General features: G+C 36.7%; 1 protein-coding gene across 3 annotated transcripts in view; it reads left to right on the top strand.

The window, feature by feature from the left end:
• Positions 1 to 4043: 4043 nt before the first annotated feature.
• LOC131049617 (small ribosomal subunit biogenesis GTPase RsgA 1, mitochondrial) overlaps positions 4044 to 16697 on the top strand; it is a 119130-nt gene continuing 106476 nt past the window's right edge. Inside the window, exon 1 of one of the 3 annotated variants that reach the window (XM_057983672.2) lies at positions 4044 to 5381. In XM_057983672.2, coding sequence (XP_057839655.2) covers positions 4260 to 5381 — 1122 coding nt within the window. In that variant the 5' untranslated portion in view covers positions 4044 to 4259. The remainder of the gene's footprint in view (positions 5382 to 16697) is intronic. The other 2 variants (XM_057983675.2, XM_057983673.2) reach the window with 2 other exon arrangements.

Genomic DNA, 16697 nt, shown 5'->3' with positions numbered 1-16697 from the left:
GTGCTCCCTCCGGTCGAGGGTCGACAGATCACCTAATCGCTTGGTATTGACCACCCTGTGGCCTCTTCTCACCTTTGATGGGATCTATAGACATGAATCACTCAAGGCTGACCCAATTTATTTTAAGGCAACAATGCCAAAATGTTTGCTGGTACACCTGGTATATTAAATACAAGAAATAATAATGTACATGACAATGCATACCAGACATGACATAAAATATATCTTTATTTGCACATTCAATTATTACTGAGAAGAGACCAAAGATGGTCGACCAAGGATTACAATAGATCTCACAATCCCCCCGCCTTCCTTGACAGTACACGACATATTTAAAGGACCCGATGGTTACTGAGAGGTACACAACTGTCAACCAACCGACACATAACCACCTGAGACTGACAACCCACTCAATACAATTAATTAATTCCTTGTCGGATAACAAATATTATCAAACATAACAATAGGCAATTTATGTCGACAACAAACTTCTCAACATCATTTTTGGAAACTGATCTAAGTAAGGGTACTTCACCGGTTAAGAAAAATCCAGTTACTGCATGAATGACTTCCTTGGTTATTTTATGCAATTGATCCAACCACATAAATTGATCATGAATCCGATGTAAAACAAATCTAACTAACTCATTATCAAAATCATTAATGAAGTTGACTGCATGATGAAACCCTTTCTCGACGATACTCTTAAACTATTCTTTCAGTGTGCCCTTGTTATCACACGATGATCTATACTGATCATGAATAACTGATACACCCATGTCCTCTAGTTTGCAGTGATAAAAAGATCCAACATCCTCGACATGCAAAACTTCATACGGTACATTGGATAGGGCACCGACAGGGTTTGTTTCTTCTGATTTGAAAGGATGTCGTTTGAACTCCGGTCGTGGCCTTTCGGTTACATCAACAAGATGTAGAGTATCCATACTGAAATATGCAAAATCTTGAAGCATAGAGTAAGATTCATTGATAAATACCTTTCCTGCTTCTGAACTAAGGTTTCACACCGTCAAAACCTTCAACACTTGATCACCGATACAAAATGCACTTCCAATCACCTAAGATCTCTGCTAAACGCGCTGAATGTTGCAATCACAAACTTTCCTCTGCTTTGCTCGCTCGCCAAATGCTTTCAAGATCGCAATGTGAGAAATGAAATTCAAAATATTCTTTTTATTTGCTTTCTATCTACTACATTAAATGCTTTAACCGACAAAACCCTAAAATACCTTAAAACACTTTTAAGCATATTACCAATTGCTAAAACTCAATGGTATTTACCAATTATGATTCAAAAAGACTTATAAACATCAAAATGCATCATAATATGCAGATTTAACTTATAGTACTTCATCCAGGGGTTCATCTCAAGATTTGACAATAAGCTCACCCCAAGTTGTAGAAACAACTTAGTTTGTCGGTGATGGATTCTCCACACTAGGTGAAGAATTTGATTCCTTAGATGGTTTGTCACCACTCTTCTTCTTCCAGGTTCTATTCATCTCAGCTCTGGTTTCTTTAATATCAACTTTTTGCTTTCCTTTTGGGTCTGTAGAATGATTCACCAGTTGGTTCTTCTATGTTATGGAAAACTTAGCAATGTGTCTTGGTTTGTTACAATGATAACATGCCATTCCAGATGCTCTCCACAGTCTTGCATTGCCTCTACCTGTCCTTCTTCTGCAGTTCATTACCACATGTCCAAAGTTGTTGCAGATTGAACAAAACACATTGATTCTTTTCTCCTTCTCATAAGGACTAGATCGGTTATCATAGGGTTTTTGCCAATTTGTGCTTCTCCGGTCATTGAAATTCCTTCTCCAATCACCATCAATTCTTGGATTCATATGAGGTGTTGGATAATTAGCTCCATACCTACATTCGATAGATCTATGCCCATACATGTTGCATGTATAACAATAACCTTCAAATTTTCTAGGCACATATCTAGTATCAGGTCTATAACCAGTATTAGCATCAAATCTGCTTCTACAAACATTAGCAGTATGTCTTGGTTTATGACAATTAAAACAAACAGGTTTGTAAGCTTTCTTACCGGTAGGTTTCTAAGCCTTAGGAGTTGTTTTACCTTCATGCATGTTGCTCTTGGTACAAGAAGGTTCTCCCTTCTCAAATGTATTGTATCCTAACCCAGATGTATCACCTTTCATCCTCTGAGATTGGATCTGTTCATCCAACATAGTAGAACTCTTGTTGAATTTTGCAAGCTTCTCATTAGCTTCTGCAAGCTCTTTAGTAAGATCTTCATTTTGCTTCATAAGAGTCTCTCTAAGAGACATTGCCATATCAAGATCTTCTTTGATTTCTTGTTTCTCTTCTTTCTCCTCAAGCCAGTGTGCATATAGAATGCCATTTTCCTGATTTACCTTATAGATCTCACGATCTTTCTCTTTGATCTTGTCTTCAGCTGCCCTCCTAGCTTCAAGTTCTTGACTCATCCGGATCGTAAGGGTTTCAAGCTCTCTCCTCAGGTTAAGTTTCTCCGCTTCCTCAACCAATGCATCTATGTTTGCTCCATCAGAAGAGCTGCTTTCATTGATCTCCAACAATTATTCGGTCAATTCTTTCCTTTTAGCCAGTGATGTCATATACTTCCCTCTTAGGGTTTCTATATCTTCCTTGGTTTCTGCAAGTTCCTTAGCCATCTCTCGATAACTCATTCCTTCCCCCATATTTGCCTTAGGATTAGAGATCCCTTCCAAGCGGTTAGGCGTTAAGGAAGTTTGATTCTGATACCAATTGATGAACTTATAAGGCATTGAGAGTGGGGGCGGGAGAGGGGGGGGGGGTGAATCAGTGCAAACAAATCTGATTATCAATTTCACCAACTTAAAACTTAATAGGCATATAAGAAATAATACCAAGTATGCAATCACCACATAAAGCATAAACCACATGACACAAGAGTTTATATGTGGAAAACCCAAAAGGGAAAAACCATGGTGGGAGTTAGTACCCACAAAGATCCACTGTCAGCAGTATAGATATCTGACCGGTTAAGGTTTACAACACCTGGTTAGGGGCACACCCTGTTAGAAGTGTCTAAGCCCGGTTAAGAGCTATATAATAAGGCCTATGAGGACCAACCCTGTTAGGAGCTACCCAAGTTACTGAAATTTGCAAACACAAGTTAATGTGTCACCTGGTTAGAGGATTTAATGATCAGACCTGTTAGGATCCAACCGCACCCTGTTAGGAGTGACCTTGTGAGAGGATTTTCTTGTTGCAACTGTTAGGGAGACAACAAGTTAAAACGATCTCAGTATAACACCTTCAGTGTTTGATAAGATCCGCTTCAGAATATTACAACATCACATATACTTCATCTCTCAACTCCTCTGATCACCGTACCATCAGAAATATGAAATTCGCTAATGATCTTTAACACTTTCAAGCTCATACTCATATATACCTTCATACCTCATCACACATCTTAAAAACATTATTAGGTCGGCTAGAACCTTGTTACAATTCCCTAGGTTCAATGTATCTAGACCATCTTACATTGCATGCTTTAGTTATGTCGGCCACCGACATAACAAATCCAATTTTGTGCCGTTTTACCGATCTCAGATTTTCATCACTATCAGTTAAGTCTTAGTTAGAATACCCGCTCTGTCAATCAAATCTCGTTCATCTGATCAAATCTGCACATGCGGTCACGAACATAACTTCATCTACCAGTCTTCATTACTGCTACCAAACCACATCAACCCATTCCTCATAGATTTCCTGTACCGGTTGTCAGAATATAAATCTGTTTGTCTTTTACTGATTGAAGTCCTAAATACCGGTTCTAATAAAACTATCTCTGCTTACCGGTTAAGCTTTGCCGATTGACTTGCAATCTAATCGAACATGTACCGATTGCATCAAACAAACAAACAATTACCAATTAAGATCAAATGATCAAATGCCATAAAAATTACTATTGAAAATAAATCGTTATTTCGTAATCTAAGTGTATGTAAATACTGGATAAAGCAGCTAGAATTTTCGATTCTAATAAAAAATGCTGGAGCCAGTAGTTCATTTTTAAAGTGTATTGTGTAATTGGATCGAAGCATCTGGAGCAGCAAACTCATTTCATATCAGCAAGCCACGCGGTGCCCTGGCATTCTCAAGTGAGCAGAATTTTAAGTTGAGGGTAGAGATTTAAATTTGCAGCATGCATGACTTTTTGAATTTGTTATTATTTGCTAAGGAGTGTTTGCAGCATGCCCATTGATATTTCTTTGGTAGCCAGCTGCGCTAAAATGAGCATTCATCACTCCATTCCCCACTTGCACGAATTCTCATTTTGTAGTTTCAGCAGAAATTTTAGTACTGGTTTAACAGTAGTATACCCAATTCAGGAACGAATGTCTCTTGGGTTTTGTCATAAGCACAATGCTTTATTAACGAGAATTTTGGCTTCTAAAAATCCTGCAAAACCTAGGAGGAGAATTAAAACCCAGTCTGATAGGAACTGGCTAAAAGCTAAGCATTCTGTAAAGCAAGCTGCCGAACCTTTAATTATATCTGAACAGTTCAGTTCTGAGGAAGATGTAGACTTAGGAGAGAGGCAGGCAATTGGTGTGGCTGTATCTGCTCAGGCTAATTTTATGAGAGTCATTGTGAAAAAAGCAGGAGGGGTTGGAGGTTTTGGTGAAGAGAGAAAACCTTCCTTAAAAGAAAATGGTGCCCCAGGAAACTTTATTGACTCAGATAAAAATATTCGAGTGATCGGAGGAATCAATAAGAAAACTGTAAATGGTGTCCTGAAAACTTCTGGCAAAATAAGCGGTACAGATGATAATAGTTACGGTAGAAATCCAGTGCTAGTTTCTGCTATTAATGCGGATGAAACAAGTAGAACTTTACATGATGATAGAGGTAGAAATTCAGATTCACATGACAGAGTGGAAGGCAGAGCTGCAATGGATGTTAGGTCAGTGAGTCATGAAACCGAGAGTGAAGACGGTGATAATGTTCATAAAGGAGCCGAGGATTTAGGTGAAAATAATAAGAAGTGTGTGGATAAGAGAGTAGGATTAGAGCTCCTATGCGTGGTGAGGGCGTTGCTTAAGAAGATTAAGAGGCGAGTTCTGGTCGGTGACAAGGTCTTGGTTGGGAGTATCGACTGGACAGATAAGAGAGGCATGATAGAGGATGTATTTGAGAGGAAATCTGAGATAACAGATCCTCCGGTTGCAAACGTTGATCATATGCTTCTACTTTTCTCCATGGACCAACCCAAGTTGGAGCCCTTTATTATGACGAGATTCTTGGTGGAGGCAGAGTCTTTGGAGATTCCTTTTACATTAGTTATGAACAAAACAGATCTCGTAGAGGAAGAGGTACGTCCACTGTTTTTATTGCCAATGTGCCTAAGATTGTAACGTGCCATGCACTTGAATTTTTAGTGATCTGTATTTCATAGTCACCAGGAATCTCAGGTTCAGGGATAGGGACCACATTTGCAGACCCATATCTATATCTCCTGGTTAACATGTTTAAAAGTAATCTAGGCATACCCTTATTTAGATGCTCCCATACCCTATTTTCAAATGATGTTCCTGTCCATGTAACCATACCCTATGTCTACTAATGATTATGTTGTAAATCCTTTTACAATGGTTATGAACAAAACAGATCTGGTAGAGGAAGACGTATGCCAACTGTTTTTATTGCCAATGTGCCCAAGACTGTAACGTGCCATGCACTTGAATTTTTAATGATCTGTATTTCATGGTCACCAGGAATCTCAGGTTCAGGGATAGGGACCACATTTGCAGACCTATATCTATATCTACTGGTTACTATTTTTAAATTTAATTTAGGCATACCCTTATTTAGATGCTCGAATGCCCAATTTTTAAATGATGTCCCTGTCCGTGTAACCATACCCTATGTCTACTAATGATTATGTTGTAAATCCTTTAAAAAATGCCTGGAAATCTTCAGTTTTTATTTCCATTGTTTTGTTCTCAGTAGCAGTGCATACTTATTGAACAATTCAATTCATGTAAAATGCTGCATTTTTGTGGGGGAAGAGTTTGTACTTTATAGTTCTCGTTCATTGTCTCTGATTTAATACTAAGAATTTGAGCGTGCAGGCTATACTAATAATTTATTGAAATATATGCATCTCATAGACATCAAAAGCATCAGTATTAAATCAGTTGAATATCAGGTGTGCATGGGAAATATTGTCCCATGAAAAATAGAAGAGTGAGCATTTGAGTCCTTGTCCCAAGGGACAAAGGGTCGACATGCCTCTGAAAACCATTAGTTCTGTCGTTAACGTGCATGGCAAGATTCATCATAAAATATGAAATTCCTCAAAGTAGAGTGTGAAATTTCTTTCAGAAAAAGTGACTTGTGCTTGGTAAGCATGAATTTGCCCCCAGGAAAAGTGGCTTGTGCTTGGTAAGCATGAATTTGCCTCCAGGAAAAGTGGCTTGTGCTTGGTAACATGCTTAGCATGCTCTGGAGAGGTAAAACTTTTGAATCATGCATCCAGAATCAGTCGCTACTTTGGTTATATGTTTTATAAACACTGAATAGATCCATTATTTTTTGTATACTTTACTTGATTTATTGATATTGAGTTCTATGTACATATTAAAATAAAGATTAGTTTAATTGTAAATTGTCATAAAATTACGGTTTTAAATATAGCAAGATGCCAAGAATAGGTGAAGGGGTTTATCCATCAAAATAGTTTCTAAAATGTTTGTTAGTATGAACTTAAAGAAACTCAATGCTCAAGTAGCTATACCTACCGCTATGTATAACCTGACTGGTCTATTCTCTGAGCACCTTTTTTCTTTCTCTTACATATTACAGAATTGCAGTTAGAGTGGCAACAATACAAAGGAAAAGTATGTGATCAGAATTATAGAAGACATACCAGTAGCCTCATGCATAGGAGCTATGGGTCATGCCATACGTTTAATTTTTCGTAAGTCCATTGACAGCCTAAATATTATAGGCTTAAATAATTCTTTTTCTGGAAGAGATGTATTATTTAGGATTCTGTTTCACAATTGTCCGTTCATCAAATTTCAAGCTCAAAACTGCACAAATAATTCAAGTGCATGATTGGCTTCAAAGTTGCGGGATAAGGTGAATTTAAATAAGTGGCATCAATTTATACACCTTTGCCCTTGGACCAAAATTCTCATTACTTTGGCAGTATTGAATCCTTTATTGAGATGAGACATCAAATCTTGCACCAGTGTGAATGCCAATGCCAAGCTTTGGAGTTGTGAAAACCTAAGTTACCGGTTCGGGTTCGGGTTCGGATTTGCGGGTTCGGCAAAATTTTTTTTTCTTGGGTACGGGTACGGGTTCGGGTTCGTCCGTACATATATACATATATTAATTATAAATTTATATATATACACATATATTATATATATCTTCAATATATACAATCCATACAAAAATAAAATATACAATGTGACTTTCCATACATAAATCATAAATCCATAATTGCCAATGCCAATAAATATCCATATATCGCAAATGTTATCAGTAAACTAATAACTAAAGTCTAATATCATATTCATAATTTGCAAAAAAGATAATATTCAAGTTTCAAGTTTCAACTGATTCAAGTTTCAAAATGTGAATATGTCATGACACAATAAAAATTCAAATTACAAGCCATCTATGGGATTTAAATTCCATATTCATCTTCATCTGAACCATCCAACCCAAGCCCAAGGTCATCAAGTGGTTCAAATCCAGCATCAATTGAACCACTATCGAATGGAATGTCACACCCACTAGCCAAGTCTCTCTCAAGTTCCATAGTTGCCTCGTCTATAGAGACTTGGGCAAGTTGTGCAACTGTAGCATCTAAATCAGCACACTCAGGGGCTAGATCCCAATTCCTTGTTGCACCCACATTATATTCAAGGTCCTTATGTGACAACAAATGAAGGTTGGAGTGTACGTAGACCAAATCCTAAAGGGGAGAATTAGGGTTTAATTATTAATTAACTATTTTTTAAAGTACTTTTTTATTGGTTTTTATTGTTTTTTGACCCGTGGGCCCCATTTTTGGGAACCCACGGGCTTGGGTTCACCCGGGTCCTCCTGGGTTCGACCTGGGTTCCACCCGGGTCCTTCCCAAGTGGAACCCAGGTCGAACCCAGGCCGGACCAGGACCGGGCACGAACCAGGACCCGGACCCAGGTCTAAACCACAAGAATCGGTAACTTAGGTGAAAACACTACAGGACACAATTGGCACCAGTTTTGTCTGTAGAATTTTTTAAATTCCCTTTTGTTGCATTACCCAATTCTGTGTTAAATTATTAGCATCGTAGATGTTTTGCGAGCAGTTGCATGTAGATTAGTAAGTAACATGCCCCTTGAATTTTTGGCTGTAAATCACGCAAATTTTGATTCAGTTCCAGCAATCAAAACAATTTTGGTAGCAGAGTTAATCATTTGGGTTGTATGGAGTTTCAGGCTAGTTGCTATCAAGCTTCAAATTGACTTGTACAATATTTACGAGAAAGCAATTTGCATTGGGAGGCACATGATATGGAAAGAGACAAGCTAACCAGTAACGAGAGATTAAATTTACAGACAAAATTCTTAGATCTCTGCAAACACAAAATAAAATAATCTCTGCAACAAAATGACTGTAAAACTTGCTTTCTCCAATATCTCCTATGTGAGGAGAAAATACAATTATATAGGCATATAATATGCCATGTTTGGATGATTTGGAATATCATCCAAATTTCACGTGAATGATAAAACAAAAACCATCTAACAAATAAAATAACAAAATACTAACTTATGCTAACCTCCTAACAACTAGGAACTAACATATTACTTTTCACTTTTGAATTTTTATTTTTGACATTTACATAGGATAAAACTAATAAAAATAATACTATGCTAAGAACTTATATATATATATCCTATGCATACCCTATGAATCCTCATCAGCACACCTTTTGTTTGAGAACCTCCAAGATGAGGTATGCTGAGATGTCAAAATGTATGCTATACTTGGGACCAAAGAGAACTAGAAACATCTACGACAAGATTTACCTAAATAAAAAGTAATTTCCTATCCTTGAGGATATGTACACTTAGTTAATTGCCATTATGATTCTTAGTGTTTTAATTTACACCTTTTACTGTGAAGTAAAATAGAACAGATCTGCAGTAGAACCACTCTTCAAATCAGATGGGGAAGTTCACTGTAAAACAAATACCAACTTAATCTGCACAATTTTGTAATTTACAATTTTTACAATGTGTTTTGGGGTTATCTAAAGTAGTTTGACTGTATTACCCAACTAATAAAACATTGGCCTATTATACAATCAGAAATTTTGTAGTTTTACTATGTTGCAAGAATATACCATGGCCCCTAGATAGAGCCAATTGTTGTACCCATCTCAAACTTGATGTTGATACTATTTTTTTAGACCATTAGGAATCTGCTTAGCTACCCATAATTTGCAGTGTGTCAAACAAAATTTTTAACGTGACTGGTTACATTGGCCTGATACACCCTCCAGTAGCATGTTGATGGGGGGAATGGACCTCATGACCACTTGCATGCAACAGGATCCTTTCAGCCAATTGAGCTAGGGCCCCTGCCCTATGTTGAAAGCTGGAACCATAGATGAAAAAATCTGCAAAAAATTGTGTAAATCCTGATTTATTGCAAGCCATTTATGCCCACGATTTAATCTGCAAAAAACTCGGGCGATTTTTTGAAAAAATCAGGGCGATTTATTGGAAAAAATTGCAAAAAATTGGGAGGAAAACTCAAGTAACTCTGCTTATGAGATGAGCTGAAAATCGATTTATTCGTTCATCAATGTGTATGAGATGAGCTGAAAAAGTGACACGGCAATTTATTGGAAAAAATTGCAAAAAATCGGGAGAAAAACTCAAGTAACTCTGCGTATGAGATGAGCTGAAAATCGATTTATTCGTTCATCAATGTGTATGAGATGAGCTGAAAAAGTGAAAGGCTTTGTGTGCACATGCCAATGCCAGCTATTGAACAAAGTATTTACTGTATGGAATATGTCAAGTAGAGGAGAACTTTAATTCTACAGAAAGGAGATTCAAGGAATGCAAATCCTCTATAATATGTATTGAACTCGAATTCATTTAGGGGTTGCACTTATTTTTTGGTATATGATATTTTTTTAACTCAAACATGGATTTATATATGATGGAAATCAGTAATATGCTATACAAATTCAGTGTATACGTGTGTTTTACAAGAATATTTTAAGAATTATATATTTTCAAATGTTCAATAAATTTGCCGAGTTTTTGCCCATTTTTAATCGATTTTTTGTCAAGTCCCGAGTTTTCAAAAATTTTGGGCCAAAAGAGTTATTGCTGAGTAAGAGTTTCTCATCTTTGGTTGGAACTACTTGACACTCGTGTTTATTGTCAATTTATCAATCATTTGTGTCAAGACTAGGTCTATGATAGTTGACTCTAGTCAAGTAGCAAGTTTGTCGTCTCAAAGTCTAGTATTTCTACAGTTCTACTAATGAAGACTTGCAGATTGATTGTTGTTGCAATATTTTGAGTTAAAGATAAAGCTCCTAATTGAAGGTAGCCAAGGGTTGGATACAGAGAAGGATTGATTGGCAAATAAAAAAAAGAACACCTTTAGGTGCACTTTTAACTTGACAATGATAGGGAAAAGCTCTACTTGAGGATATAAGTTTTAAGAACGATGAAACCAGCAAGTTGATTTGATTATGTTGGCATAGGGACAAGTAATATAGTTCTGGCATATGAAGTGGCAATCAAGACAAGAAAATTGCACTCATAAAAGACACTTTATAAAAGGACTTGTTTATTCTATTTTTTGTAGTCAATGTAAAGATTGGAAATTTCCAAAACATAATTCCATAATTTGCTCCAAATAAATCAATGCTATAAGACAATAAATAATGCTCATCTCAATACGTTTACATAGTTGCATAAGGATATTACAATAATTGAGTTCACACAAGTTCATCCACTTAACTATTTCTTGTGACCTAGGCATTAAGCCTATCTCATCACATCAAGTAAATATATTGATACAATAAGATACTAGAGGCTCTAGTTGCCAAAAATTCTCTTTCACCCACAACCCAAACCGAGAACATGATTCAGGTTCTGTTTCCACTCAACCATGAAGCATAAGCTTCCTCAGGATTCTTCTCAACTAGAAGAATACCCGATCCTGTACGAGGTACCTAGCAATCTGGAATTGGTGGGTGGGATGGAATTTGGTGCAACATGATGCATCTAACATACTATTTCACACACATAGAAAAAGATATGCATCATGCATCATGATATGACAAAGAGTAAAGAAAACACAATCATTCACAAGATGATTTCAATAAGCTTTGGCCAAAGCATCTTTTTAAGCCAACTATTGGCAAGTAGATCTAAAGTAGAGACTTACCCTTCTCTGTTTACCCATATTCAGCACCCGTCCATAAATAACATACTAAGTAAATCCACATTACAAATAACACTTCCACTGAATGAGAAAGAAAACTAATCCCCGTTTCCGAGAGTAATAAGAAAAAGGAAACAATGTCTATCAATGGATATTTATAGTTTGTTCAACATATTGTCAACAATGGAATTCAAACATTTGAGGCAATTTCAATAACTTAAACTAAAGTATGGCATTAATATCATTAAACTCCAATTTGAATTCTTCGTTATTACAAGGTGATTTTCATTTAAAAAAAATGTTCAAAATAAATCTTAAATATGACTTAGTATAATATTACATAAAAAGAACCTCCATATGATAAATATTTTTATATTTTAAATTACTTAATATCCTTCCCATAACAATGTCTATCAATGGTTATTTATAGTTTGTTCAACATATCTTCAACAATGGAATTCAAACATTTGAGGCAATTTCAATAACTTAAACTAAAGTATGGCATCAATATCATTAAACTCCAATTTGAATCCTTCGTTATTACAAGGTGATTTTCATATAAATTTTTTTTTCAAAATAAATCTTAAATACGACTTAGTATAATATTACATAAAAAGAACCTCCATATGATAAATATTTTTATATTTTAAATTACTTAATATCCTTCCCATAAGGATTTGACATTTGCTTTATCGCAATAATGACATTTGATAACCTTCTTGGAGCTGTCCTCAGGTTTGCCTTGTCCTTTTGGTTGAAAGGACTTGCCTTTGCCTTTGGCTGTATCTTTGGCTTTGGCAATACACACTTGTTTTGTAATGAATGATTTGTTGCTACTCCCAATCTATCGTTTCCATCTATTCTGCCGTAGAAGCTTGTTGCATTGGTCAGCAAACTTTAGGTCAATATTCGTGGATGTAATGTTGAGCGTTTCAATGAAGTGTTCGTAGGATCGTGGTAAGCTTTTCAGCGTGATAACCACCATATCCTCTTCTTCCATCTTGTGACCGATGGCTTCTAGTTGATCGTGAATATCCTTGATCTCGTAAGATGGTTTTTGGTGCAGGGCACCTAGCACTCCAAGTTGAAAGTTTTTGTTTTCTTTCAAGTTTGTGTGTTATCTTTGTGATGTAATAATGGACCAACCATTTAGGAATCAGTAGAGCCATGGTTGAGTTGTCCAAGTTTTGGTTTGAGTCAATTGTGTTCAGGATGCTGACAACCTGAGAAGTGAGATGCTTAGGTAGTTCACAGGTAAAGTACTCCAGATGAATGTATTCATGTATTAGGGGTCAATTGTGTTGTGTTTAGGTCTTCTAGGGTGTTTGAGGACCTTCAGGAGTCTTAAAATGCATTAGAATGCAAAGTTGCATCTTGGAGCCAAAAGTTGTCAAAAGTTGGCATTTTTTGGTTATAGGCGTTAAAAGTTGGTTGAAACGACTGAAACAGGGACATAAAAGCCAAAATTCACTTCATTGTACGGGTTAGAGGATTGGACAGCCCTTTGAGTGCCCTTGAAGATTCCTACATTGTTTGGAGTAGGAGATTTGACTGGTGAAGAGTTTTAGACCCATCTTGTCAAGTCACCCGGTGAGGCCTAAACCCTTCAAATTAGTGCAGTATTGGAAACCCCACTTGTACAGATAACCTAGATGCACTTTTCCAGTATTGTCTGTAACTTCCAAAAGGGTACTCGAATCCATGATTTATTTCTAGCCTTGTTTGAGACTTTTACAAACTAAGACCCTAAAACCGACAAGGGAGGGCTAATGCAATTAGGCCTATTTTGAGCCGGTATGGACCTAGAAGGGTTGGGAAGCTGAAGCGATGGGTTTGATGAGCCTTAAACCTCAAAATACTCTGAAGATACCTGGAAGATGCATAGGGGATCCATAGGAAGTGGTTGTGTGTTAAGATCCTTGCAGGAGTGGTTGGAGCCAGGAGAGGAGTGTGTGTGTGATTGAGGTATCAACCTCAAGTGGTGGAGTTTGTTAATGTATAGATAGCTTCGGTAAGATAAATGATTGAATGAGAGATAAATGAAGTCTCTCATTCAATCATTTATCATATCGATTATTAAAATGAATAAACTCAAGCATTCAATTGATAAACATTCCTTTTATATTAACTGTTCGTTATCATAGTATTCCATATTTGATAATCTATTTGTATTCACCGATTTACAAGTCGAATTAACCTTTGCAAATACGACTTAATGATTATCGGTTAGACTATCGATTGATATCGATATTAGTCTATGTTTGCACCGATTAAATATCGGGTGATATATTAAACTCCCACCGATTATATCGGGTGTTAAGGATAGCGATAATATAACCATGCATCGTTTGACATACACCGATTATATCGGGTGTTAAGATAGTGTTAATATAACCATGTACCGTTTGGCATACACCGATTATATCGGGTGTTAAGATAGTGTTAATATAACCATGTACCGTTTGGCATACACCGATAATTATCGGGTGTTTAAATATGCACCGGTTGGTAAAATAAAACGCCATTATAGTGAGGGGGCACGATCAAGTGATGTCTTGATCGGCCATGTCCAAAAGACATGGTCGGTCAAGGCATCGCTTGATCGTACCCAGCCCACTATATATGTCAAATGAAATATGTGAGAATGAACATCGAAATTCATAAATGCTCCTCCTCTCCTGCCACATAGAAGAAGACAATCAGATTTATATAATAATTCAGTAATAGAGAAAACAAAATATTAAAGTAGAATATAACTTGCATATTGAATGTAAATTGAACATCATTTACATGGTATCAGAGCTATAGTTAAATCGAACCTGAGGCTGTTCAATTTTACGTAAAATTCAAATCAAGTATATATTCAACATCACAATCCTATCAATGGCTAGCGCTATTAGATTTGAAGACAGACTCGCAGGGGGTGACGACTTCTCCGCATGGAAATTCAGAATTCAAATGATTCGAAAAGATAACAAAGTTGAATCATTTGTAAAGACTGAAACTAAAGAACCTGAGACTGAACCTGACCAAGCAATTTGGAGAGAAGGAAATGATAAGGCTATCAAAATAATAGTTGATGGGGTAAGGAACAATATTATGCCCATTATAAAGAAACACGAAACAACCTTCAACATGTTCAAAGAACTTGAAGACGCTTTTGAGATATCCAATGCCAGTAGAACCTTGGCTCTAAAAAGAGAGATAAATCATATAACCATGATAAAAGGAGAATCAATCAATGCCTACTTCATGCGGATATCTACCTTAAGGGATGAACTAGCAACCCTTGGATATGAGATCCAAAGCAAAGAATTAACCCTCATTGCTTTAGATGGGTTGCCTAGTATCTGAGAAATGTTTGTCCAAGGCATCAGTGCAAGGGATAACTTTCCAAAATTCGATAGGCTAAAGGCTGACTGTCTCCAAGAGGAATCAAGGCAAAATAAGAAAGGGATCAAACAAAAGAATATAGATGAAGATCTTCAAGTTCTAAATACGAACTCAGACAGAAAGGGCAAGAAGAAGCAATTCAGGAAGAGAAAAGGTCGTCACAGCAAGAACTCCTTCAAGAAGGACCTCTCTCAAATTCAGTGTTATAGATGTGACAAATTTGGGCACTATGTTGCCAAATGTCCAGAAGAGCTAAACAAGCCACATTTGCCAAAACAGGAAAATCGTAAAGGGAAGAGGACTCCGAGAAGTATGTACTCTATTTAGCACTCACAAATCAAGCATCAAACAAAGTGAACTCCTGGGTGATCGACAGTGACTCATCCAGACACATCACAGGATTCAGAGAAGTACTAGACTCCATGAAAGAGGAGAATGATGAAGACGTAAGCATCGGAGATGACTCTACACACCCTGTCAAAGGAGTTGGAAACTGCACCATCAAACTAAAGTCAGGTGTATCATTACAACTTAGAGGAGTGCTATATGTTCCAGGCATTAAGAGGAATCTTGTCTCAATATCAGCACTGGAGGACAATGGATACAGAGTGACCTTCATGGACAACAAAGTGTTGGCTTGGCCAAAGAACTCATCCATCAAGAAAGCTAAAACAATTGGTCAAAGACAAGGCTACTTATATGAATTATGCACAAAGCCCAACTTAGCCCTAATTCATGAAACTACAGATGCCAATGAAATCTGGCTTAGAAGACTAGGCCACCTAAATTATAGAGTTTTATCATCAATGGGAGACCTTGTCACAGGTCTACCTAAGATAAAGCAATATCATTCAGGGGCATGCAGAGGATGTGCCCTAGGTAAAAATACTAAGGGTGCTTTTCAGAGTAGTACTAGGAAAGCAAGTAAAATTTTAGAGTTAGTTCATTCTGATGTATGTGGACCTATGTTTGTAAATTCATTGGGGGGATTTCTGTATTATGTAATATTTGTTGATGACTACTCTAGGAAAACCTGGATCTACTTTCTGAAATGTAAAGAATTAGAAGAGATCCTTAATAGGTTTAAAGAATTCAAATCACTAACAGAGAACTACTCAGGAAACAAAATTAAAACCCTAAGAACTGATAATGGGGGGGAATACACATCAGAATTATTTAAAGAGTTTTGTAAAAATTCAGGGATTAAGAGGGAGTTAACAATACCTTACAACCCTCAACAAAATGGGATAGCAGAAAGGAAAAATAGGACAATCGTTGAAGCTGCCAAAGCTATGATTCTTGATCAGAATCTAAATATCAATCTTTGGGCAGAAGCAACTAGCACTGCTGTATATATTCAAAACAGTTGTCCTCACTCTCATCTTGAAGACAAGACCCTTGAGGAAGTCTTTACTAAATCAAAACCAGATATAAGCCACCTTAGGATTTTTGGATGCCTTGTCTATATTCATGTATCTAAGGAGAAAAGATTAAAATTAGAGCCTTCTGGAAAAAGGGGAATCTTTGTAGGATACAGTGAAACCTCCAAAGCCTACAGGATATATATACCTGGTCAAAAGAATATTGAACTAAGTAGGGATGTAATCTTTGAAAAAAACTTAGCCTTCAAGAGAGCCCAAAGCTCTCTAGATCCTGAAGTCTATATTCCCAACCCTACCTTAGATAGAAATCCTACTCCTGAGCTTCAGAGGGAGAATCCTGAGGAAACTATGAGTGAAACTCAAAGTCCACCTAGAGAAAACCTCAAGAAAAGACCACTATGGGCCACCAAAACTGTAGAAGAAGCTCAAAAGTTT

The sequence above is a fragment of the Cryptomeria japonica genome, chromosome 10, assembly GCF_030272615.1.
Source record: "Cryptomeria japonica chromosome 10, Sugi_1.0, whole genome shotgun sequence".
NCBI classification, from domain to species: Eukaryota; Viridiplantae; Streptophyta; class Pinopsida; order Cupressales; family Cupressaceae; genus Cryptomeria; species Cryptomeria japonica.
Note: the sequence above shows the minus strand (reverse complement) of the source record. Positions and strands in the feature narration are given on the sequence as shown.